General features: G+C 67.4%; 1 protein-coding gene across 1 annotated transcript; it reads right to left on the bottom strand.

Moving 5' to 3' along the window:
• Positions 1-1,074: 1,074 nt before the first annotated feature.
• Positions 1,075-24,599, bottom strand: LOC128827402 (glutamate receptor ionotropic, kainate 5-like). The gene is made up of 10 exons (XM_054011248.1): positions 24,423-24,599; positions 23,799-24,005; positions 19,338-19,451; positions 19,027-19,136; positions 17,591-17,764; positions 17,272-17,437; positions 16,434-16,659; positions 2,569-2,697; positions 2,347-2,468; positions 1,075-1,996 (listed from the first exon to the last, which is right to left on the bottom strand). The coding sequence occupies exons 1-10, from the start codon at positions 24,597-24,599 to the stop codon at positions 1,643-1,645; spliced, it is 1,779 nt and encodes a 592-aa protein (XP_053867223.1). The 3' UTR covers positions 1,075-1,642.
• Positions 24,600-25,916: the final 1,317 nt, after the last annotated feature.

The following is a 25,916-nucleotide window of genomic DNA, read 5'->3' as shown; positions in this document are numbered from 1 at the left end:
CATCTCCCCATGTAAACAGTCTCACGCCCCTTGTCAGACTCTCTGCACTGGGCTCCCTTGGTTACCACGTCACCTGGCCTCTCGCGGGGGTAGGACAAGTCCCCCCTTCCATGCGCTGTGGCTGGAGCCCCCCCCCCCCCCGATGGGCCAGTCCAGGCATCCCATGAAGTGGGCTGTAGCCAGTCACTGTCCGTCTCTGAGGTGCCCCGGACGCCTCGTTCCTTCCCCTTCCCTGTGAACTGGGGCGTTAAAAGCCCCATCGGGCCATGTGCCCCCGGGGCAGGTGCTGAGACCGGCAAACTCAGCCCGGGACCCGCCCCCCTGCAGCCACACTGGGGGGGCTTGATGCGCCCTGAGCTCGGCCCCTTGGGGTCGGGAGTGAGGGGCGCCGGCACAGCGGGGGGCTGCGGGTCGGGAGTGAGGGGCGCCGGCGAGCTGGGGGCTGCGGGTCGGGAGTGAGGGGCGCCGGCACGGCGCGGGGCTGCGGGTCGGGAGTGAGGGGCGCCGGCGAGCTGGGGGCTGCGGGTCGGGAGTGAGGGGCGCCGGCACGGCGCGGGGCTGCGGGTCGGGAGCGAGGGGCGCCGGCACAGCGGGGGGCTGCGGGTCGGGAGTGAGGGGCGCCGGCGAGCTGGGGGCTGCGGGTCGGGAGTGAGGGGCGCCGGCACGGCGGGGGGCTGCGGGTCGGGAGTGAGGGGCGCCGGCACAGCGGGGGGCTGCGGGTCGGGAGTGAGGGGCGCCGGCACGGCGGGGGGCTGCGGGTCGGGAGTGAGGGGCGCCGGCGAGCTGGAGGCTGCGGGTCGGGAGTGAGGGGCGCCGGCGAGCTGGGGGCTGTGGGTCGGGAGCGAGGGGCGCCGGCACAGCGGGGGGCTGCGGGTCAGGAGTGAGGGGCACCGGCAAGCCGGAGGCTGCGGGTCGGGAGTGAGGGGCGCCGGCACAGCGGGGGGCTGTGGGTCGGGAGTGAGGGGCACCGGCACAGCGGGGGGCTGTGGGTCGGGAGTGAGGGGCGCTGGCACAGCGGGGGGATGCGGGTCGGGAGTGTGGGGCACCGGCTAACAAAGCATCTGGCATTGCTGGTAAAAGTCTCCGGTCGGTTTTATTCCCTCGGCCTTGCTCGGATTCTCCTGTTTTGGTTCTATAGAAATTTCTCCAAAAAGAACAAAAAGACGGAAACAAAAGGAAAACAAACGGAGCCGGGGGGCCCAGACCCCCCCCCCCTGCAGCCGTCCCGCTTGCTGCTCCGGCCGGGCTGTGGGCGGCTCCCCCCACACGGGTCCAGGGGCCGGTTCCCCTCGGCTCGGCGGCTGGGACACCCTGAGTTCCTGCCCCCCCGGGATCCCGCAGCCCTGGCTCTGCCCCCCTCTTTCGTGGGGGGGGGTCTGTCCTGGTCCGTCGCTGGCACGTTTCCAAAAGCACCTGACCCCAGCCCCGGCGCCTCCCCGGTTCCGGGCAGGTGGGGGCGCGGGGGGCTGCGCGGTTGTAGGGGCTGGAGGCACAAGGGGGGGGTCAATCTCAGCTGGCCCTGAGGGCTCTGCCCCCCGACCCCGGGTGCTGCCGCCGGTGGGGACGATGCCCCAGGGTCCCGGCCCCGGAGTCCTGGCATACGCACAGCGTACATGTCTAAGGGGCGAAGGCCGCGGGGGGGTCATTCCTGCTCAGTCAGGTCCCGGGGCCCCCCCCGGCGTGGGGTGCCCTCCTCAGGGGGCGGGGGCCGGCGGGGGGTGGAGGGCCCCCCCCGCAGAGTCTGGATGCGCCGGCACTCGTGACAGATGCGGATGTGGGTGCAGGGCCGGGCGGGCTCCTCCAGGAGGCGCTGGGGGGCGGGTTCGGCCGCCAGGGGCGCCGCGTACAACTTCCCGTTGCTGAACCGCATCTCGCGCACGGCGCGCAGGGCCAGGCCCGCCCGGGCTGGGGGCCGCCGGCGCCGCCGAGACCGCGTGGGCTTCCGGCACGACACGGCCTGGCGCAGCTCCCGCAGCATCTCCTGGCACACCGAGAGCTGGGGGGGAGAGCAGGGGTCAGGGTCCCGGACGCCTGGGTTCCTTCCTCGCCACCCCTCCCGGTGCCGGACACCTGGGTTCCTTCCTTGCCACCCCTCCTGGTGCTGGACGCCTGGGTACCTTCCTCACCATCCCCTGGTGCCAGACGCCTGGGTTCCTTCCTCGCCACCCCCTGGTGCCGGACGCCTGGGTTCCTTCCTCGCCACCCCTCCTGGTGCTGGACGCCTGGGTACCTTCCTCGCCACCCCTCCCAGCGCCAGACACCTGGGTTCTTTAGTCCCCCCCCCCCCCCATTCCAGCACCAGACACCTGGGTTCCCTCCCTGTCCCGGAGCCCCAGCGCTCCCCACCTCCTCGGTCTCCGCCGAGCGGCGCGTGGCCCAGACGAATTCCATGACGGCCACAAAGACGGCAACGACGAGTCCGCAGATGAGAACCACAAAAATGCCGCCGATGTTCTCCATGCCCAGGCCTGGGGGGAGAGACGGGGTCAGGGGGGGGGCCGGCTGCACCCCCACACACACTGCTGGCCCCGCCCAGCTGGGCCTGCAGCGCCCCCCCGGCCCCCTCACCTTTGGCCCGATGATCCTGCTCCTTGGGGCACTTGCCCCCTTCCCACCACTTGCGCTTCAGGATCTCGAGCCGGTTGTTCTCCTGCAGCTGTAGAATGGCCAGCGTGATCTCGTCCCGGAACGGGGAGCCTGGGGAACGGGGGGTCAGGACACTGCGGTCACGGGGGGCTGCCCCCAGCCCCCCATCGGCCTTTCCGCCCCCCAGGACCCCCCAAGAGAACAGCCTCGGCCCGCCCTGCCCCCCAGAACCTCCCAAGAGAACAGCCTCTGCTACCCACATGGCCCACTCTGCCCCCCTGCAAGCCACTGCCCCCCACCCCCTGCACCCTGGGAGCCCCCAAGGCAGCAGCGGGTCACTGACCCACGGTTGGTCTCCAAGCTGTGTGGTCGTGTCCCTTCCCAGGTGGGTCTGTGCGGGCCGCGGGCACCGGGAGTCCCCCCAGCGGTATCGGGCAGGTCGGCACCTCCCTGGCATGGTAAAAGGGCCCCCACTGCCCCCTCGGCCCCTTCTCGCCAGCAGCTCCGCCGGGGGCGGGATGTGGAACAGACACGAGCGGGAAGGTCAGGAACGACTGTGCTCCTGCAAGTGCCGCACGTCTCCCTCCCCGCGAGGTGACCCCCCGGCCCTCGTGTGGCAGCTCTGCGGCGGGCTCAGCCCCCGGGTCTGCATGGACGACCAGGTGATGCCCGGCCCATGTCCAGCCGGGACCAGGCTGCCAAGCCCTGGCAATCCTGGCGTGCGCCGTCGAGAGCGGGGGCGAGACCTTCGCCAGGTCGCAGCCTGGGACAAGTGGGCAGTTCTAGGTTTTTCCAGTGGGTTGCATGCAGGGGGGGGGACTCAGTTTCCCTGGGTGTTACTGGTTTAACGAGGTGAGGGGAGAGGGTGTGTGTTTTGCAGAGGACCGGAGAGAGGACGTGGGGACCCAGCCGATGGCCGGGAGGATGGATACCCCAGCGACCGGTGACCTGGCGACCCGGAGGCCCAGCTGAGGAGACGCAGCCGGTTCTGGCCAGTGGGAGGACAATGGGCTGCAGAGTGAGGACCCAGTGACCTAACCAGCCGGTTCCAGCCAGAGGGAGAAGCAAGGAGAGGAGGCCCCGGTTTACGACCCTGTTTACCTGGAGAGAAGACAATGGACAGAGGCGGGGCCTGGGGTATCAGATGCCCAGCTGGGAGCAGGGGGGGCTCTGGGCTGGAGAGGGGGACCAGGCAGAGCCCCCCTGGATGCAGAGAGACTGGGATGTGCTGGGCTGAGGGAGGCCAGGCCTGAGGCCCTGAGAATTTCCTGTGCTGTGTTCAACTCTCAATAAACCCTCCTGTTTCATGCTGGCTGAGAGTCACTCCGGGCTAGAGAACAGGGTTGCATCAACCCCTTCGGGGGTGGAGGCCCCGGGGGTCCGGAGCGAGGGGACTCTGTGACGAACTGGGCCTGTTCTCACTGTGGTCTGTGAATGCTGACAGGGGAGTGTGCTGGGATAGTCTGCATTGCAGGATGGGATCTGCCCGAGGGCGCATACCTGAGTGTGTAACATGAGAACCCAGGAAGGGGTTGAAGGGGAGGCGACTCCTTAGCCCGGGAAACTGAACAAAGGCTGTGGGAGGGGTCGCAAAAGGAGAGTGCTGGAAGCAGGCAGGGAGAGAGGGCTGGGGGGCAGAGATGGCTCTGACCTCCCAAGGGGGGCTGGGCTGGGATGCCCGGGGACCCCAAGATGGACCTAACTGAGGGGGTCCCTGTTGTCTGTGCCTGCAAGACCTGTCTTGGACTGTATTCCTGTCATCCAAATAAACCTTCTGCTTTACTGGCTGGCTGAGAGTCATGGTGAATCGCAGGAAGCCGGGGGTGCAGGGCCCTGAGTCCCCCAATACTCCGTGACAGACTCCCTGAGTGGGCCCACGGCAGAGACAGACGTGCTAAGGCTCCGAGAGGTGCGGATCCAGGAGGTGGAGGGGCCTGACCCCGAGAGAGAGTGGACCCCCGAGAAGGGCTGTCTCACTAAAAGGGGCACCCCCCACGGACCACACGGGGCCAAGAGTGGGCATGATCTGTGAGTCCGTGACAATGTGGTGTCAGCAGTGGGATGTTTCGTGGATGCACCCTGTAGATGTTGGCTGCGGGCGCAGGCGCTTGGCAGTGAGTGGCTGCCAGCGATAGAACGAGGGTATTGAACGGAACCAGCCTGGACATGGCCTAGAACCAGCTCCGTCAGAGCGACCTGGCCCGTCTCTGCAGGGGGAGGGGGCTGAGCGTGGGGAGGGTCACTAAGGAGTGGCTGATTGCTCAGCTGGTAGAGAATGACCCGTCTGAGGTGCAGGCTCCAGACCCCAGGGGGGCTCCCAGGGTGCCCGGAGAGCCGGGGAGTAGCTGCGGGGGCAGTCTGTGTAGTGACCGGGAGTGGGTCAGACCTGACTCCCCAGTTAGTACAGGGAGACCCCAGTCCGGTTCCTCCCCAGAGGAGCTGCGGAGACTGGAGCTGCAGCTGGAAGCGAAGGAGCTGGAGCTAGAGGATCGGAGGCTGGTGGACAGAGAACGAGAACGAGCGGACCGTGTAGAACAGCGGAAGCATGAGTTGGAGTTGGAGGAGAGACGGGCCAAGAGGGCCTGCCGCGGGGTAAGTGGGGAAGGGCCCCGAGACGCCAGTGGTGTGGGGAATCTAGACACCAAACTGCTGCCCCAGTTCAGGGAGTGGGGGATATTGATGCCTCTCACAGCCTTTGAGAAGGCTTGTGAACTGAACCAGATTGACCCCGCAGACAGGCTTCGCTGTCTGACCCCAGGCTGGGTCCCAAAGCCATACAAGCGTTCAGCCAAATGGATGGTGTTGAGACGGGGGACTACGACCTGTTCAAACAGGCTTTGCTGCTGAAGTTTGAACGGACCCCCGAGGCGTACAGGAAACGATTCCGGGGTGTGCGCAAGGCCTCAGGTGTCACTTACAAGGAGGTCACCAACTTGCTGGGGGAATATCTCCGCAAGTGGGGGAAGGGCGCAGGGGCCACTACCGCAGAGGACGTGTATCACCTGGTGGGGTTGGAGCAGCTGTATGACATCTGCCCTCCGGACCATACGATGTGGCTAGTGGACCAGAAGCCCAAAGATAAGCGCCGTGCAGGGGAGCTGGCAGATGAGTTTGCGGACAGTAGATCGGGGCAGTGGGGAGACCCACATCAGGGACTCAGAAGGGGAGTCACCCAGAGACCTCTCCAAGGTGGGACTTGAGGGACCTGAAATGTAATTACTGTGGCCAAAAGGGGCACAAGGTGGCCCAGTGCCTGAAGATGAAGGAAATGACGGCCAAGCAGAACCCGCGGGATGTCAACTGGGTGGAAGCCCACCGAGAGGGGGCACTGTCGGTGTGACGAAGCTCTGTTTTAGATCGTGTTCCTGTCGTCTAATAAACCTCTGATTTACTGGCTGGCTGAGAGTCACGTCTGACTGTGAAGTGGGGGTGCAGGACCCTCTGGCTTCCCCAGGACCCCGCCGGGGCGGACTCGCTGTGGGAAGCGCACGGAGGGGCAGATGCTGAATGCTCCCAGGAGAGACCCAGGAGGTGAAGCCGTGTGAGTTCCTTGCCCTGAAGACGGTCTGCTCCGAGGGAGAGGAGGCTCCCCAGAGTCCTGCCTGGCTTTGTGGGGAGAAGTTCCAGAGCATCACCCGGGGACTCCGGGACAGCTGGTCCAGGGGGCCGCAGTCGAGAGGGCTGTGCCAGGGAAGGGGACCACCAGGCCAGGCCATCAGGGGAAGGTGAGGCCCCAGGTCCAGAGCACCCGTACCCAATCCGCCGGGTGAGCGTGGGACAGGCCCCGGGGAACAATCACCACATCATCCCCATTGAGGTGGGGGGGAGACGTGTCCAGGGGTTCTGGGACACGGGTGCAGAGGTGACACTGGCGCGGTCCGAGGTGGTGGACCCAGACCAGCTGGTGCCCAATGCCTACCTGACCCTGAGGGGAGTGTTTGGGCCCCCCGTCAAGGTGCCTGTAGCGAGGATACACCTGAAATGGGGGGTAAGGAGGGACCCAAAGAGGTTGGGGTGCACGACCACCTGCCTACCGAGGTGCTAATGGGGAATGACTTGGAGAACTGGCCGGAGGATACTCATAGCGTCGTGGTCCTTACCCGGAGCCAGAGCCAGCGAGGGACGCGGGACCTCCCGCGGGGGGGGGACTGAAGCGCCCAGGGTAGGGCTCGACAGGCCTGGGCCGGAGCCCCCGTCCCAGGGTGGGGAAACTGAGGCGCCACCAGCCAGGGCTGTAGCCTCAAACCCAGCAGCTGAATTCCAAACGGAGCTGCAGGTGGATCCCTCGCTGGAGAAACTGAGGGCCCTGGCTGGCCATGACAGTGCAGGATCCCAGGGGGAGGACTGCCGGGAGCGATTCCTGTGGGAGAGGGGAGTCCTGTACCGGGAATGGACTGGTTCAGGGCAAACTGAATCTTGGAAAGTCGGGAGGCAGCTGGTGGTTCCCCAGAGGTACCGCCACAAACTGTTGTTCTTGGCCCACGATATCCCCCTTTCGGGGCATCCGGCGCACCAGGCAGAGGCTGCTGCAGAACTTTTACTGGCCCGGGGTCTTTGACGCGGTCCGACAGTATTGCAGGACCTGTGACCCCTGCCAGAGGGTGGGGACGGCCCAGGATAAGTGTAAAGCCCCGCTGAGACCTTTGCCTATCCTAGAGGAGCCTTTCCAGAAGGGGGCCGTGGACAGAGTGGGGCCCCTCAGCCGGGTGACCCGGTCAGGGCAGAAATACATCCTGGTGGTGGTAGATTTTGCTATGCGCTACCCCGAGGGGGTGGCCTTGTCCTCTATCGAGGCAGACACCGTGGCAGACGCGCTGCTGACCATCTTCAGCAGAGTGGGGTTCCCCAAGGAGGTCTTTACAGACCAGGGGTCTAACTTCATGTCGACCCTGCTCCAGTGCTTGTGGGAGAAGTGTGGGGTCCGACACACCTGGGCCTCAGCCTACCACCCTCAGTCCAACGGGCTGGTGGAGAGGTTCAATGGGACCCTAAAGAGGATGCTGAAAACCTTCATGGACCAGCACCCGCAGGACTGGGACAAGTATTTACCCCACCTGCTGTTCGCATACAGGGAAGTGCCCCAGGAATCCACAGGGTTCTCCCCGTTCGAGTTGCTGTACGGAAGGAGGGTGAGGGGTCCCCTGGACTTGATGAGGGCCGAGTGGGAGGGAAAGGCCTCTCCCGATGGGGAATCAGTAATAGAGTATGTACTGACTTTCCAGGAAAAGCTCGTGGAGCTCATGGGCTGGGCTAGGGGGAACCTAGCCAGGGCCCAGAGGAAGCAGAAGGTCTGGTACGACCGCTCAGCACATGCCCGCTCATATGCTACCGGGGATCAGGTGATGCTCCTCATCCCCGTGAGGAAGGACAAGCGGCTGGGACGGCCCCTTCACGGTCTGCAGACAGGTAAACGAGGTGAACTATGTGGTGGAACTGTCCAACCAGGCTCACAGCCACCGGGTGTATCACGTCAACAGGATGAAGCCGTACTGGGACAGGGAGAAGTTGGTGCTGGCTGTGTGTGGGCAGTGGGAGGAGAACGGAGAGGACCCCTGGTGGGACTCCTCCCTGAGGCTGGGGCTAACCCCTCACTGGAATCGATCCCCCTCTCAGACCAGCTAACCCCTGCCCAGCAGGCAGAGATCAGAGCCGTGCTGCATTCATACCGGCAGCTGTTCTCCAGCCGGCCTGGGCTCACTGACCTGGCTGTCCATCGGGTGGAGACGGGAACCAACCCTCCCATCAGGTGGTCCCATTCAGGGTCACTGGGAAAACAGCCCAGGCCCTGGAGAGAGAGGTCGGGGACATGCTGGCTTTAGGGGTGATCCAGCCGTCCGCCAGCCCCTGGGCCTCACCCGTGGGGCTGGTCCCCAAGAAGGACGGGTTGATCCGGTTCTGTGTGGACTATCGGAAGCTCAATGCCTTTACCGTGTCCGATGCCTACCCCATGCCTAGGACCGATGAGATCCTAGACAAGTTGGGGGGTGCCTGGTACCTTACTACCATGGATCTTACTAAAGGCTACTGGCAGGTGCCTCTGGACCCGGAGGCCAGGGCGAAGTCCGCCTTCAGCACCCCAATAGGGCTCTTCGAGTTCCTGGTCCTGCCTTTCGGCATCAAGCTGGGGAGCAGGGGGGCTCTGGGCTGGAGAGGGGGAGCAGGCAGAGCCCACCTGGATGCAGGGAGACTGGGATGTGCTGGGCTGAGGGAGGCCAGGGCTGAGGCCCTGAGAGTTTCCTGTGCTGTGTTCAACTCTCAATAAATCCTCCTGTTTTATGCTGGCTGAGAGTCGCTCTGGACTAGAGAACAGGGCGGGTGGGGGGCATCAACCCCTTCGGGGGTGGAGGCCCCGGGGGTCCAGAGCGAGGGGACTCCCTGAGGGGGCCCACGGCAGAGACAGACGTGCTCAGGCTCAGAGAGGTGCGGCTCCAGGAGGTGGAGGGGCCTGACCCCGAGAGAGAGTGGACCCCCGCGAAGGGCTGCACTGAAAGGGGCACCCCCCACGGGCCGCACGGGGCCAGGAGCGGGCCCGACCTGGGAGTCTGTGACAGCCCACGTGGATGCAGGGCGTGATCCAAGAGGAGATTCTCTGGGCTGACTCGGTTCCCTTCCAGCCTGTCCGTGGCAGCGACGGAGACTTGAGCACTTTCACTGTAGAATGCTGACATCCGTAGTCTCTGTTCTTCCGGCTTCGGACAGAGCCCGGGTCCTGCGCCCGCTGTAGGGGTGTAGGCAGAGTCACACCTTGGCCTGACGAACAGCAAGGGACCCGGATCCGAGACTCCCTGGCCGAGGGAGCGGCCACCAGGAACCCTCGTCGTCTTGGCCAGACGTGCCGCTCTGACTGGCGGGTTCCTGCTCCCCAGGACGGCGCTGTCGCGGAGTGTGGGGGAGTCAGGGCCCTGCACCCCTCTTCCCGAGATTCACTGCGACTCTCAGCCAGCCAGTAAAGCAGAAGGTTTATTTAAGGACAGGAACACAGTCTCAAGCAGAGCGTGTAGGTACGACCAGACCCCCTCAATTAGGTCCCTCTGGGAGGTTCAGGGAGCTTAGACCCCAGCTTGGGGTTCCCTGCGTTGCACCACCCAGCCCCCACCGCAAACTAAACTCCAAACTCCTCCCGCTGCTCCTCTCCTTTGTTCAGTCTCCCGGGCAGAAGGTGTTAATTCTCCCCACCCCCGTTCCTGGCTCAGGTTACAGCTCAGGTAGCTTCCTTCAAGGGAAGTCCCACATCCCCACTGCAACCCCCCTGCAACATTCCCAGGTCAAATCTGCCCCGCTCCCTGCTCCGTCACAGGCGCTCGGAGCCGCGCCCAGCCACGGAGCCACCTCGCCGCCCAGTGACGGGTCCCGCGGTCCGGGCCGAGCCCGCGGCCTTGGGGCTGGTTGCTGACGGGCGCATCTATCGACAGGTCTAGCAGGGGCTGCCCTGGCCCGGAGCAGAGTCGTGGGAGAAGGGGCATGGGGGGAAAGGCCTCGCGCAGTCTCCCTCCCCGTGGCACACGGACGGCGTCCGAGAGAGAGCCGGGCCTGTGTCCCAGATACGAGCAAACCTGGGGGCATTTCCTGCCTGGCCGCAGCTGGGTCCACGGGGGGGAGAAGCCGGGTCTCCAGGTGTCCGGGCGAACGGGCCAGGCGTGAGCATTGGGGATCTGTGAGCCCGGCCGGGAAAGGGCCTCGGGTGAACCCCAATCCTGGCCCCGCCACGTCGTGATCAGATTGTCTGTACGGACCGACGTGCTGCTCTGAGCTCGGTGATGCTAATTTCTCCTGGGTCTGGGGGCGTCCCTGTGACGAAGTGGGACTGTTCTTAATGTTTCCTCTGAATACTGTGTGGGTGCCTCAGTTTCCCCTATGCATTTCTTAAGTCTCTAGGTGGTGGGGAAAGGCCAGTGTGCATAAATCACTGATACTCTGTCTCCCTGGCAACAAATGGCCAGGGCCCCTTCCCCCCCTGCAAGGAAATAGCTAAAGGTGAACAAAGGGATCAGGTGACCACCTGGCCCAGGAAAGAGACAAAGCCGGGAGAAGGAGGGGCTGAGGGAGTTTGGGAGTTGGAGCTACCTGGGGACTAGGAGTGAGGGCAGACGGGGGTGTCTGGCTCTCTGAACCCCAGAATGTACCCAGCCGAGGGGTCCCATTCGCTGCTGTACCTACAAGCTCTGTTTTAGACCATGTTCTTGTCATCTAATAAACCTCTGTGTTACTGGCTGGCTGAGAGTCACGTCTGACTGCGAAGTTGGGGTGCAGGACCCTCTGGCTTCCCCAGGACCCCGCCTGGGTGGACTCGCTGTGGGAAGCGCACAGAGGGCATATGCTGAATGCTCCGAGGTCAGACCCAGGAGGTGAAGCCGTGTGAGCTTCTTGCCCTGAAGACGGTCTGCTCCGAGGGAGGGGAGGCTCCCCAAAGTCCTGACTGGCTTTGTGGGGAGCAGTTCCAGAGCATCGCCCGGGGACTCCGTGACAACTGGTGGCAGCGGTGGGATGTACTGCACCCCGTGAATGGCGCTTCTTGCAGTAAGTGACTGGGGAGCAGTAAAACAAAGGGGGGATAATGAGGACCAGGCATGCTGAAGCTCAGAGAGGGACGGTTTCAGGGGGCAATTAACCCCTAGGAGTGTGTGACCAGCGAGAAGGACTGTTGGAGTAACGGGGTCCCCCTGAGGACTGCAGCGAGCGGTCCCAGGGGCGAAGGAGCTTGCCGCTCGACCCTGGGAGAGAGAAGGGCGTTTGCGGTAACAGGGTTCCCCTGGGGATAGCAGCAAGCGGTCCCAGGGCGGAGGAGTCTGAAGCTCGACCCTGGCAAAGAGGTGGTGACCACGAGAAGGGCTGGCACACTAGGGGTTCTTCCTGGAAACCGTGGGGGAGCTGACAGCACACGGGCCTGTGAGTCCAAAGCAACTTGGGATCAGCGGAGTGATGGCCCATCACCATCTCCTCAAGAAGGACATTGTGATCCTGTGCAAAGAGAGGGTGACGCATTGGGAAGTTCACCAAGGCCCAGTTAATCGTGCAGCTGGAGGACGAGGACCGCTCTAAGGAGCAGATTCCTGACCCAGACGGGGCTACAAGAGGATCTGGGAGCAGCTGGAGCAGTAGCCAGGCATCCCCGAGAGTCTGGTCCCCAACCGGACGGGGGTCTTCACGCTCGGGTTCCCCATCAGGGGATCGGAGACGGATGGGACTGGAGCTGAGTCCGAGAGAGCGAGAGGACCGTGAGAGAGAGAGAGAGCCCGAGGAAAAGCTGCAGGAGAAGCAGCGGCAGCATGGATTGGCGATGGTGGAGCGGAGAGGCATAGGGGGCTCCCCAGGGGTGAGTGGGGATAGACCCTGGGCTGCCAGTTCCACAGGGAAACTCGACACTAAATTGCTGCCCCTGGTTAAGGAGGGGGGGGATGTGGACGCCCACCACACCGGCGGGTGGTTTGAACCAGGGGGACCCTGCGGAGAAGCCCCGGTATCTAGCTCCCTTGCTGGGTCCCAAGGCCATAGATGCTGTCAGCCAGATGTGTGGGGAGGTGAACAGGCTCCCACTCCTGGCCCCGGCCTATATCTCTGTGTGGAGCCTCCTGGGCTCAGGCTCCTCGGACCCCCAGTGGGAGTGGAAGGTGGGGGTCAATGGGGGACATGCCTGGGGTGGCGAGACCCTGGGACACAGAGAACTGTTGTCAGGCCTCGGGTGGTGCAGCCGCAGATGCTGAGGGGCTGTGACCTGGGTGAAGGTCCCCGGGATGAAGGCCCTCGCCCTGCCTATGGCCCAGATCCCTGTGCAGACCCAGGAGGGGTCGGGCTGGCTGGTCATTGGGGTTCTCCAGGATCTCGGCTGTGAGGTCCTGTTGGGGGGTGACTGTGTCTCTTTGGGACAGGATCCAGGCCCCGCTCCTGTAACGGCGGAGGATTTGAATTTAAATCCAGGGAACCAATTGGATAAGATGGAAATGGTCATTGAAAATGCAAATGACCTGGCTGGCAGGAGGGAGGGGCTGCTGGGCTCAGGATACCTGCCTGCCTGTGACCAGACCCCTGGGGCTGAGTGGGGGGAGAGATGCTCCCCGCCCCCCTGCACACTGGAGAGGGGGCTCACGCTGGCTCTGATGCTGTGACCAGAGCAGAGAGCTTGCTGCCTGCCCCCACTGGGACAACAGGGACAGTGCTGGGCACGGTGGGAGCTGAGACCCCAGCTGAGTGGGGGGACACCCAGGCAGGGCAGGTCGGCTGCCACCCAGGTTTGCCTGGTCCAGACGTGCTGCTGGGAAGTGATTACACAGCAGGGAGGGAGCGACCAGGGACAGGGCTCAGAGGGGCTGTGACCCCAGGCCCAGCCAGCGAGAGGGAGCAGGTCCCACTCCCTTCCCCAGCGGCTGAATTCCAGACCGAGCTGCAGAGGGATCCCTCCTTGGAGAAGCTGAGGGAACTTGCTGGCCACAGCGTTGCAAACCCCCTTGGGGAAGGCTGCAGGGACAGAGTCCTGTGGGAGAAGGGATTCCTGTACCGGGAATGGGCTCCCCAAGGGGAAGTAGAACTGGGGGGAATCGGGAGGCAGCTGGTGGTGCCCCAGGAATCCATGGGCTTCTTCCCGTTTGAGCTGCTGTATGGGAGGAGAGTGAGGGGACCCCTGGACCTGGAAAGGGAAGATTGGGAGGAGAAGGGGGAAGACCCCCTGGTGGATCTCTTCCCTGAGGTGGGAGCCAATCTCCCCATCAGGTGTTCCCCATTCAGAGTCACTGGGAAAGCAGCCCAGAACCTGGAGAGAGAGGTCAAGGACATGCTGGCTTTAGATGTGATCCAGCCGTTCAACAGCCCATGGGCCTCACCCGTGGGGCTGGTCCCCAAGGGAGACGGGATGATCTGGTTTTGTGGGGACTATCGGAAGCTTAAAGCCATCACCGTGTGCGATGCCCACCCCAGGCCTAGGCCTGGGGAGATTCTAGACAAGCTGAGGGGGATGGAGAACGTGGCCCTGGCGTATGTCGATGACGTGTGTGTCTGTAGCCAGACCTGGGAGGAACAGGTGTCCCAGGTGACGAGGGGGCTGGGCTGCCTCCAAGAGGCAGGACTGACGGTAAAAGCTGAAAAGTGCAAGGTGGAGATGATCAGAGATTGGCCCATTCCCCAGCCCAAGAAACAAGTCCAGGCCTTTATCAGGATGGCGGGGTGCTACCGGAGGTTTGTACTTCACATTAGCCCCCTAGCTGCCCCCATCCCTGAGCTAGGTGAGAGAGGTAAGCCAGACGAGGGGGTCTGGACCGAGCAGGGCCAGAGGGCTCTCTGTGCACTGAAGGAGGCTCTAATCCAGGGCCCGGTAGATCTGATAAACCCAGACTTTGACAAGCCTTTTGCAGTGTTCACCGACGCCTCAGACGCAGGGCTGGGCACGGTGCTGATGCAAGTCGATGCTGAGGGTGGGAGACACCCCACCGGGTACCTGAGCAAGAAACTGCTGCCCCGGGAGCAGAACTATGCGGCCTCGGAGAAGAAATGCCTGACCATGGTGCAGGCCCTTAGAAAGCTGCAGCCGTATTGTTTTCGGCGGCATCACATTCAAGGGGCTGAGGCCGAGCTGCTGGGAACAGAGATACCTGTTCAGAGGGGGGCCAAGGTCAAGATGGGGGCTCTTAACCAAGGGAGCCCGAATTGCAGCCCTCCAAACTGGAGCGCTGGGAAAAGACCCAATCCCAGTTTAGACCCCAGGGGCATTGGGGTGGCAAAAGGGCACAGGCCGCATAAACCTTCCCACATGCAGCCTGCAAGCGCCATCAAGCACAACAGACCCACAGGAGGATGTGAAACTGGAAGGGCCTGGTGTAACTCCCACCAAGGAATGGGAGGGATGCGGGGGCATCCATGGGAACGTTGGTGGGTTCGAACTTCCCCAGGTCACTGGCTGAAGTGACCCTGCTCAGTTCAGTCTTGAAGGGGGGAAGAGATGTGACGAAGTGGGACTGTTCTTAATGTTTCCTCTGAATACTGTGTGGGTGCCTCAGTTTCCCCTATGCAGTTCTTAAGTCTCTAGGTGGTGGGGAAAGGCCAGTGCGCATAAATCACTGACACTCTGTCTCCCTGGCAACAAATGGCCAGGGCCCTTCCCCCCTGCAAGGAAATAGCTAAAGGTGAACAAAGGGATCAGGTGACCACCTGGCCCAGGAAAGAGACAAAGCCCAGAGGAGGAGGGGCTGGAGGGGTTTCAGAGTTGGAGCTACCTGGGGACTAGGAGTGAGGGCAGACGGGGGTGTCTGGCTCTCTGAACCCCATAATGGACCCGGCCGAGGGGTCCCGTTCACTGCCGTACCTACGAGCTCTGTTTTAGACCGTGTTCTTGTCATCTAATAAACCTCTGTGTTACTGGCTGGCTGAGAGTCACGTCTGACTGCGAAGTGGGGGTGCAGGACCCTCTGGCTTCCCCAGGACCCCGCCGGGATGAACTCGCTGTGGGAAGCGCACGGAGGGGCAGATGCTGAATGCTCCCAGGAGAGACCCAGGAGGTGAAGCCGTGTGAGCTCCTTGCCCTGAAGACAGTCTGCTCCGAGGGAGAGGAGGCTCCCCAAAGTCCTGCCTGGCTTTGTGGGGAGCAGTCCCAGAGCATCGCCCGGGGACTCCGGGACAGTCCCGTCCCGTCGGTGAGCAGCGCCACCGCAGGGGCAGTGTGAGCGCCAGCCTGGGACACGTCCTGACGCAGCTGCGACATGAGGGGCCGCGTCTGAGCCACACAAGTCCCACATTCCCCCGGAGCGTCCAGCAGCCCCTGGCTATGCTGATGGGGCGTCCCAGAGCCTGGGTGCTGCGAAGCCCTGAAGCGGTTCTCCTGGATCCAGCTGGGAACCACCCCTACAATCCGTCCCGAGCCGGCGAGACCCACAGGCGCCTCCCCCGTATGCCAGGGCTGGGTAGACCCGCGTGCCCCTCCCAGGCCAGCCTCCCTGCGGTGCCCGGGCAGCGAGCGACGCTGTGGGGTCGGGCCCCGTGAGGAGGCAGGGGGTGCTGCACCCCCATTGCTGGCTTGCCCAGGACCGGGACCTGTCCCCCGGAGCTGGCCCTTGTGGGTCACAATTTGGGGCAGATGGTGCTGGGAGGGCAGGAGGCACGGCCAGGGCAGGCTCCCCTCCATGGCTCGCCCTAGGTGGGGCATCTGTGGGCACCTTCCCGGGGCCAACCAGTCAATGCCCCTTTGGGAGCAGCCTGGCTTGGCTTTTTGGCGTCGGGACCGGGCGGGGGCTCGGACCGGCTCGGGCTGCCGCTCCCACGAGGGGGAATTTGAGTCTGTCCCTCTCCTAGGTTCTGGGTTTAAAGTTCTTACAGAGCCGGCGCCGGACCATGGCCCTGTCCCAGGCGTGTGGGACCCTGGTCTGCGCTGCCGGAAATCCCGCAGCCCCGGGCGCGATCCAGCTCCGTGTTCCAGCCCAGACTGCGCTGGAACCGCCGAGGGGGGTCGCTTGCGTCGCAAGAAGGGACCGAGGGGCAGCAGGGCCCTTTGACCGCGCCAGGAAGGTGCCGCTCCGGGGGGCACCAGAGCCGACCCGTTGGATACCGCTGGGGACGACGCCCAGCGCCAGCGCCCACAGACCCGCCTGGGAAGGGACATGAGCTCCCAGCTCGGAGACCAGCCTCTGCCCCCCACCTCCGTCCTCCGGAGAGACCAGCCTGACCCCAACAACCCCCCGTCCCAGCCCCATTTGGGGGAACACCCTCGGCCCCCCATACATCCCCGCACACAGCCCTGACCTGTCCCTCCCCCCGAGACACCCCTAGAAGAGACCCCTCCCCGCGAGCCCCCCACCAGCCCCCAGGAGTCGCTGATGCAGACCCCCCCCCCCCCGCCCGGGGATGGAGCCCCCCAGCCCCCGCCCTACCCAGGGGCAGGCCGATGCCGTAGCCTTTGGTGTCCAGCAGCCCCCCGATCTGGGTGAGGTTGCAGTTGCGGCGCCGGTGGTACTCGTTCATGGTGGACTCCAGCAGGAAGGCGTATCTGGAATTCAGCACCCGGGCGATTCCCTCCTCCGTGCTCTTCACGAAGACGCTGGGCTGCTTGGAGTGCATGTAATTCCACATCCGCTGGTAGGTCTGGTACCGCGAGTTCTGCGGGAGGGGAGAGCCGGGCCTGGCACAGCTGCGGAAGCCCAGGGCGGGGCCAGCAGGGGCTGCGGGTCGGGAGTGAGGGGCACCGGCAGAGCTGGGGGGGGGGGCAGGGGCTGCGGGTCGGCAGTGAGGGGCGCCGGGGGGGGCAGGGGGCTGGGGGTCAGCAGTGAGGGGTGCTGGGGGGCCCGGGGGCTGGGGGTCGGCAGTGAGGGGCGTCGGGGGGCCCGGGGGCTGGGGGTCAGCAGTGAGGGGCGTCGGGGGGGGGAGAGACAGCTGGGGGTCGGCAGTGAGGGGCGCCGGGGGGCCCGGGGGCTGGGGGTCGGCAGTGAGGGGCGCCGGGGGCTAGGGGTCGGCAGTGAGGGGTGCCGGGGGTCCCGGGAGCTGGGGGTCGGCAGTGAGGGGCGCCGGGGGGCCCGGGAGCTGGGGGTCGGCAGTGAGAGGCGCCGGGGGGCCCGGGGGCTGGGGGTCGGCAGTGAGGGGTGCTGGGGTACCGGGGGCTGGGGGTTGGCAGTGAGGGGCGTCGGGGGGGGGAGACAGCTGGGGGTCGGCAGTGAGGGGCGCCGGGGGGCCCGGGGGTCGGCAGTGAGGGGCCCAGCGGGCTCCAGGGCTCACCTGGAAGAAGGTCATGGTGGAGCCGGCGTGGATGGTGCCGTACTCGATGTTGGTCTGGTCGGCCAGGTCGTCGGCGGACTCGACCGGCACCTCCATGCGCTGCACCGTCAGGAAGGCCGCCAGGTTGGCCGTGTAGGACGAGATGATGATCAGCGTGAAGGCCCACCTGGCGGAGAGCCCGCGGGGTCAGGGACCAGCCCCCGAGACCCCCAGAGCGCAGGGCTCCAGCCCCCCAAGACTCCCCGCTGCCCCCCAAAACCCTCGCTGCCACCCCCAAAGCACGGGGCTCCAGGCCCCCCCTCCGGCCCCCGGCACTCACCAGACCCCGCTGACGCAGCGCGTGGACAGGGCCCGGGGCAGCACCTCGGACCCCTGCTGCATGAAGCCGCCGATGGGGAACCAGAGGCTGTTGCCAAGGCTGTACTGGTTCTCCAGGACGTGGGGGCGCCCCCGCAGGCAGGGGTGGGGGTTGTACCACTCGTACGGGCTCAGCCTGGGGGACAGGGGCAGTGAGTGGGGGGGCACTGGGCACCCTGCCCCCCGTCCCCGCTGCCCCCCGTCCCTGCCCCCTGTCCCGCTGCCCCCCGTCCCTGCCTCCTGTCCCCGCTGCCCCCCGTCCCTGCCCCCTGTCCCGCTGCCCCCGTCCCTGCCCCCTGTCCCCGCTGCCCCCCGTCCCTGCCTCCTGACCCCGCTGCCCCCCGTCCCTGCCCCCCGTCCCCGCTGCCCTCCGTCCCTGCCCCCTGTCCCGCTGCCCTCCGTCCCTGCCGCCACGTCCCCGTCCCCCCACATCCCTGTTCCCCACATACCCCTCCCCCGTCCCTGCCTCCTGTCACCGCTGCCCCCCATCCCTGCCGCCCCGTCCCCGCTGCCCTCCGTCCCTGCCCCCTGTCCCGCTGCCCCCCGTCCCTGCCCCCTGTCCCACTGCCCTCCGTCTCTGCCGCCCCGTCCCCGCTGCCCTCCGTCCCTGCCCCCTGTCCCGCTGCCCCCCGTCCCTGCCCCCTGTCCCGCTGCCCTCCGTCCCTGCCTCCTGTCCCCGCTGCCCCCCATCCCTGCCGCCCCGTCCCCGCTGCCCTCCGTCCCTGCCTCCTGTCCCCGCTGCCCCCCGTCCCCGCTGCCCTCCGTCCCTGCCTCCTGTCCCCGCTGCCCTCCGTCCCTGCCCCCCGTCCCCGCTGCCCCCCGTCCCTGCCCCCTGTCCCGCTGCCCTCCGTCCCTGCCGCCACGTCCCCGTCCCCCCACATCCCTGTTCCCCACATACCCCTCCCCCGTCCCTGCCCCCTGTCCCGCTGCCCTCCCGTCCCTGCCTCCTGTCCCCGCTGCCCCCCACATCCCTGTTCCCCACATACCCCTCCCCCGTCCCTGCCGCCCCGTCCCCGTCCCCCCGTCCCTGCCCCCTGTCCCCGCTGCCCTCCGTCCCTGCCGCCCCGTCCCCGCTGCCCCCCCGTCCCTGCCTCCTGTCCCCGCTGCCCTCCGTCCCTGCCCCCCTCCCTGCTGCCATGTCCCCGTTCCCCCACCCCTGACCCCCCATCCCCGTCCCCACTGCCCCCTGTCCCTGCCACCATGTCCCTGTCCCCCTGCCGCTGTCCCCATCCCCACCACCTCCATCCCTGCCGCCATCTCCCCGTCCCCCCGTCCCATCCCCCCATCACTGTCCCCCTGTTCCCCACATCCCCGTCCCCCCCGTCCCTGTCCCCCATGTCCCTGCCGGCCCCCCTACACCCCCCCACCCCCCACCCAGCCCCCCACTCGTCCCGTTACCGGGCAGCCAGGAAGAGGACGCAGCTGACGGCCAGGTAGGCCAGGAGCATGAACAGCCAGACGGCCGGCGAGAAGGGATCCAGGAAGGAGAAGTAGCCGGGCTTGCGGCCCTAGAGGGGGGAGACGGGAGGGGCTGAGCGTCCCCCTGGGACTGAACCCCCCCAGACCTCCCAAGACCCCCCTCCCTCTGGGAGCTCCCCTCATCTGAGTGTCCCCCTTGCTCTGAAGCCCCCCAGGACCCCCCCCCCGTGGCCTCCGGGTCCTCCCAGACCCCCCCCGGGTCCCCCCGGACCCCCCCCAGACCCCCGTACCATGTGCACCCGGTAGAGGATGCTGATCCCCAGCGTCATGAAGGGTTTGGAGAAGTCGATCACTTTCTCCCGCTCCGCCGTGATGGTGAAGGCGGCTACGGCCAGGTCGGCCTTCTGCAGAGAGAACCGGGGGTGAGAGGGGCCCCCCAACTCCCCACTGCTTCTGATCCTCCCGCTGCCCCCGACCCCCTGCTTCCCCCCGACCCCCCACTGCCCCCTGACTGCCCTTCCGACCCCTCTGCTGCCCCCTGTGACCCCCCCGCTGCCCCCAACCCCCTGCTTCCCCCCGACCCCCCACTGCCCCCTGACTGCCCTTCCGACCCCTCTGCTGCCCCCTGTGACCCCCCCGCTGCCCCCAACCCCCTGCTTCCCCCCGACCCCCCACTGCCCCCTGACTGCCCTTCCGACCCCTCTGCTGCCCCCTGTGACCCCCCCGCTGCCCCCAACCCCCTGCTTCCCCCCGACCCCCCACTGCCCCCTGACTGCCCTTCCGACCCCCCCGCTGCCCCCTGTGACCCCCCCTCTGCCTCTGACCCCCTGCTGCCCCCTGACTGCCCTTCCGACCCCTCTGCTGCCCCCTGGGACCCCCCCGCTGCCTCTGACCCCCCGCTGCCCCCTGTGACCCCCCCCGCTGCCCCCAACCCCCCACTGCCCCCTGACTGCCCTTCCGACCCCTCTGCTGCCCCCTGTGACCCCCCCCGCTGCCCCCGACCCCCTGCTTCCCCCCGACCCCCCACTGCCCCCTGACTGCCCTTCCGACCCCCCCGCTGCCCCCTGTGACCCCCCCCGCTGCCCCCAACCCCCTGCTTCCCCCCGACCCCCCACTGCCCCCTGACTGCCCTTCCGACCCCCCCGCTGCCCCCTGTGACCCCCCCCGCTGCCCCCGACCCCCTGCTTCCCCCCGACCCCCCACTGCCCCCTGACTGCCCTTCCGACCCCCCCGCTGCCCCCTGTGACCCCCCCCGCTGCCCCCAACCCCCTGCTTCCCCCCGACCCCCCACTGCCCCCTGACTGCCCTTCCGACCCCTCTGCTGCCCCCTGTGACCCCCCCGCTGCCCCCGACCCCCTGCTTCCCCCCGACCCCCCACTGCCCCCTGACTGCCCTTCCGACCCCCCCGCTGCCCCCTGTGACCCCCCCGCTGCCCCCAACCCCCTGCTTCCCCCCGACCCCCCACTGCCCCCTGACTGCCCTTCCGACCCCCCCGCTGCCCCCTGTGACCCCCCCGCTGCCCCCAACCCCCTGCTTCCCCCCGACCCCCCACTGCCCCCTGACTGCCCTTCCGACCCCCCCGCTGCCCCCTGTGACCCCCCCCGCTGCCCCCGACCCCCTGCTTCCCCCCGACCCCCCACTGCCCCCTGATTGCCCTTCCGACCCCTCTGCTGCCCCCTGTGACCCCCCCGCTGCCCCCGACCCCCTGCTTCCCCCCGACCCCCCACTGCCCCCTGACTGCCCTTCCGACCCCCCCGCTGCCCCCTGTGACCCCCCCCGCTGCCCCCGACCCCCTGCTTCCCCCCGACCCCCCACTGCCCCCTGATTGCCCTTCCGACCCCTCTGCTGCCCCCTGGGACCCCCCCCGCTGCCCCCAACCCCCCACTGCCCCCTGACTGCCCTTCCGACCCCTCTGCTGCCCCCTGTGACTCCCCCGCTGCCTCTGACCCCCCGCTGCCCCCTGACTGCCCTTCCGACCCCTCTGCTGCCCCCTGTGACCCCCCCGCTGCCTCTGACCCCCCGCTGCCCCCTGTGACCCCCCCCGCTGCCCCCAACCCCCCACTGCCCCCTGACTGCCCTTCCGACCCCTCTGCTGCCCCCTGTGACCCCCCCCGCTGCCCCCGACCCCCTGCTTCCCCCCGACCCCCCACTGCCCCCTGACTGCCCTTCCGACCCCCCCGCTGCCCCCTGTGACCCCCCCCGCTGCCCCCAACCCCCCACTGCCCCCTGACTGCCCTTCTGACCCCTCTGCTGCCCCCTGTGACCCCCCCGCTGCCTCTGACCCCCCGCTGCCCCCTGTGACCCCCCCCCACTGCCCCCAACCCCCCACTGCCCCCTGACTGCCCTTCCGACCCCCCCGCTGCCCCCTGTGACCCCCCCCGCTGCCCCCGACCCCCTGCTTCCCCCTGACTGCCCTTCCGACCCCTCTGCTGCCCCCTGTGACCCCCCCGCTGCCCCCGACCCCCTGCTTCCCCCCGACCCCCCACTGCCCCCTGACTGCCCTTCCGACCCCCCCGCTGCCCCCTGTGACCCCCCCGCTGCCTCTGACCCCCCGCTGCCCCCTGTGACCCCCCCCGCTGCCCCCAACCCCCCACTGCCCCCTGACTGCCCTTCCGACCCCTCTGCTGCCCCCTGTGACCCCCCCGCTGCCCCCGACCCCCTGCTTCCCCCCGACCCCCCACTGCCCCCTGACTGCCCTTCCGACCCCCCCGCTGCCCCCTGTGACCCCCCCCGCTGCCCCCGACCCCCTGCTTCCCCCCGACCCCCCACTGCCCCCTGACTGCCCTTCCGACCCCCCCGCTGCCCCCTGTGACCCCCCCCGCTGCCCCCAACCCCCTGCTTCCCCCCGACCCCCCACTGCCCCCTGACTGCCCTTCCGACCCCTCTGCTGCCCCCTGTGACCCCCCCGCTGCCTCGGACCCCCCGCTGCCCCCTGTGACCCCCCCCGCTGCCCCCAACCCCCTGCTTCCCCCCGACCCCCCACTGCCCCCTGACTGCCCTTCCGACCCCCCCGCTGCCCCCTGTGACCCCCCCCGCTGCCCCCAACCCCCCACTGCCCCCTGACTGCCCTTCCGACCCCTCTGCTGCCCCCTGTGACCCCCCCGCTGCCCCCGACCCCCTGCTTCCCCCCGACCCCCCACTGCCCCCTGACTGCCCTTCTGACCCCTCTGCTGCCCCCTGTGACCCCCCCGCTGCCTCTGACCCCCCGCTGCCCCCTGTGACCCCCCCCCACTGCCCCCAACCCCCCACTGCCCCCTGACTGCCCTTCCGACCCCCCCGCTGCCCCCTGTGACCCCCCCCGCTGCCCCCAACCCCCCACTGCCCCCTGACTGCCCTTCCGACCCCTCTGCTGCCCCCTGTGACCCCCCCGCTGCCCCCGACCCCCTGCTTCCCCCCGACCCCCCACTGCCCCCTGACTGCCCTTCCGACCCCTCTGCTGCCCCCTGTGACCCCCCCTCTGCCTCTGACCCCCTGCTGCCCCCTGACTGCCCTTCCGACCCCTCTGCTGCCCCCTGTGACCCCCCCGCTGCCCCCGACCCCCTGCTTCCCCCCGACCCCCCACTGCCCCCTGACTGCCCTTCCGACCCCTCTGCTGCCTCCTGTGACCCCCCCGCTGCCCCCGACCCCCTGCTTCCCCCCGACCCCCCACTGCCCCCTGACTGCCCTTCCGACCCCTCTGCTGCCTCCTGTGACCCCCCCTCTGCCTCTGACCCCCTGCTGCCCCCTGACTGCCCTTCCGACCCCTCTGCTGCCCCCTGGGACCCCCCCCCCGCTGCCCCCAACCCCCCACTGCCCCCTGACTGCCCTTCCGACCCCCCCGCTGCCCCCTGTGACCCCCCCTCTGCCTCTGACCCCCTGCTGCCCCCTGACTGCCCTTCCGACCCCCCCGCTGCCCCCTGTGACCCCCCCCGCTGCCCCCAACCCCCTGCTTCCCCCCGACCCCCCACTGCCCCCTGACTGCCCTTCCGACCCCTCTGCTGCCCCGTGACCCCCCCTCTGCCTCTGACCCCCTGCTGCCCCCTGACTGCCCTTCCGACCCCTCTGCTGCCCCCTGTGGCCCCCCCGCTGCCCCCAACCCCCTGCTTCCCCCCGACCCCCCACTGCCCCTCCGACCCCTCTGCTGCCTCCTGTGACCCCCCCTCTGCCTCTGACCCCCTGCTGCCCCCTGACTGCCCTTCCGACCCCTCTGCTGCCCCCTGTGACCCCCCCCGCTGCCCCCAACCCCCCACTGCCCCCTGACTGCCCTTCTGACCCCTCTGCTGCCCCCTGTGACCCCCCGCTGCCCCCTGACTGCCCTTCCGACCCCCCCGCTGCCCCCTGTGACCCCCCGCTGCCCCCAACCCCCCACTGTCCCCTGACTGCCCTTCCGACCCCTCTGCTGCCCCCTGTGACCCCCCCCGCTGCCCCCAACCCCCCACTGTCCCCTGACTGCCCTTTCGACCCCTCTGCTGCCCCCTGTGACCCCCCCGCTGCCTCTGACCCCCCACTGCCCCCTGACTGCCCTTCCGACCCCCCCGCTGCCCCCTGTGACCCCCCCGCTGCCCCCAACCCCCCACTGTCCCCTGACTGCCCTTCCGACCCCTCCGCTGCCCCCTGTGACCCCCCACTGCCCCTGAGCCCTCTGCTGCCTCTGACCTCCCACTGCTCCCCCTCCCCCCACACTGCCCACCTGACACCCCACTGCCCCCTCCCATCGCCAGGTCGGCTTCGTGCAGCGAGAACCACCACCCCCCCGCGCCCCGGGGCCGTACCCGGTTGACGAGCTCGCCCACCATGCCGGTCCAGGAGCCGTTGGCCTCGGGTGCCCCGTACAGCCCGTCCTCCACCAGCCGCAGCTGGAAGCGGAACTTGAGGATCCCGGCGAGTTCGTGGAGCATGTCGACGCAGAATCCCTCGTACTGCTCCCCGGCACCCCCCGGGGCCTGTGCCCCGGCCCTGCGCATCACGTAGGGGTTCTCCTGCGGGGGCAGGGGGTCAGTGCCGGTTGCGAGCTTCCCCAGCCGTGCCCTGCGGCGCTGTGAGCTTCCCCGCACAGTGCCCTGCGAGCTTCCCCAGCGGTGCCCTGCGGCTCTGTGAGCTTCCCCGCACAGTGCCCTGCGAGCTTCCCCAGCGGTGCCCTGCGGCGCTGTGAGCTTCCCCGTACAGTGCCCTGCGAGCTTCCCCAGCGGTGCCCTGCGGCGCTGTGAGCTTCCCCGTACAGTGCCCTGCGAGCTTCCCCAGCGGTGCCCTGCGGCGCTGTGAGCTTCCCCGCACAGTGCCCTGCGAGCTTCCCCAGCGGAGCCCTGCGGCGCTGTGAGGTTCCCCAGATAGTCCGGAGGCAGCCCCCGCCCCACCCTTGGGCTTCCCGCAGACCCCACCCCCTGTGCCGGGCTCACCAGGATGGTGGTGACAATGAGGGTCTTGTTCGCCAGGCTCTCGGAGACGTCCATGGCCAGCGTGGTGATGTTCATGGCCAGCGTCCTGTTCGAGTGCCACACGCCGATCTGCGGACAGGCACAGGCTGGGCGGGAGCAGGAAGGGGCCATGGGCTGACTGCGGAGCTGGGGGCCCATGGGGCTCAGCGGGGTGGGGGTGACAAAGTGGGAATCTTTTATATTTTGGATGACTACTGTGTGTGCCTCGGTTTCCCGATGTGGTGCCTGGTTACTAGGTGTGGGGGGGGGTGTTTTCTGCCCAGACCCAGAGCTCCAGGCCTGGGGCTACGGGTCTCCGGGGTCCTAGTGAGGCAGGGCTCTGAGGCCAAGCGGGGGTTTCTTCATCTTGTTATATTGCATGTGAGTCTTACTGTCCCGTACTAATACAGGCCGTGCCTCAGTTTCCCTGTGTGCTGCTGTGACGGAGCAGGGAGCGGGGCAGATTTGACCTGGGAATGTTGCAGGGGGATTGCAGTGAGGAGGGGGGACTTCCCTTGAAGGAAGCTACCTGAGCTGTAACCTGAGCCAGGAACGGGGGTGGGGAGAATTAACACCTTCTGCCCGGGAGACTGAACAAACGAGAGGAGCAGCAGGAGGAGTTGGGAGTTTAGTTTCGGTGGGGGCTGGGTGGTGCAACGCAGGGAACCCCAAGCTGGGGTCTAAGCTCCCTGAACCTCCCAGAGGGACCTAATTGAGGGGGTCTGGTTGTACCTACACGCTCTGCTTGAGACTGTGTTCCTGTCCTTAAATAAACCTTCTGCTTTACTGGCTGGTTGAGAGTCGCAGTGAATCTCGGGAAGAGGGGTGCAGGGCCCTAACTCCCCCACACTCCGCAACAACTGGTGGCAGCGGTGGGATCTACTGCACCCCGTGGACGGCGCTTCCTGCAGTAAGTGACTGGGGAGCAGTAAAACGAAGGGGGATTGACGGGGACCAGGCGTGCTGAAGAGTGAGAGAGAGACGGTTATTACCCCTGGGAGTGTGTGACCAGCGAGAAGGACTTTTGCAGTAACAGGGTCCCCCGGGGGGATCGCAGCGAGTGGTCCCAGGGGCGGAGGAGTCTGCAAGCTCGACCCTGGCAGAGAGGTGGTGACCTCAAGAAGGGCTGGCACACTAGGGGTCCCCCTGGGAACTGTGGGGAGCTGTGAGCACACAGGCCGGTGAGTGGCCGGCAGGAAGATGTATGCCAAGCGGATTAAGAGCGACCTGGTGGAGCTGTGCAAGCAGAGGGGGCTGCGCATTGGGAGGCTCACCAAAGAACAGCTCATTGCCCAGCTGGAGGCGGAAGATCGCGCGAATGAACTGATCCCTGTGTCTCAGGGAAGCAGCCTGGCAAATGCAGCGCAGGCACCAGTGTCTGTCCCAGCTGGGAGTGGTCAGCCGGCTGCTGAGGGCTTCCCCGAGACCCCTCCTTCCTATGCCTAGGGGAAGGGTGGGGAGGAGCCCAGCAAATAC

The sequence above is a fragment of the Malaclemys terrapin genome, chromosome 21 (assembly GCF_027887155.1).
Source record: "Malaclemys terrapin pileata isolate rMalTer1 chromosome 21, rMalTer1.hap1, whole genome shotgun sequence".
Taxonomy (NCBI): domain Eukaryota; kingdom Metazoa; phylum Chordata; order Testudines; family Emydidae; genus Malaclemys; species Malaclemys terrapin.
This window is presented reverse-complemented; position numbering and strand designations above follow the sequence as displayed.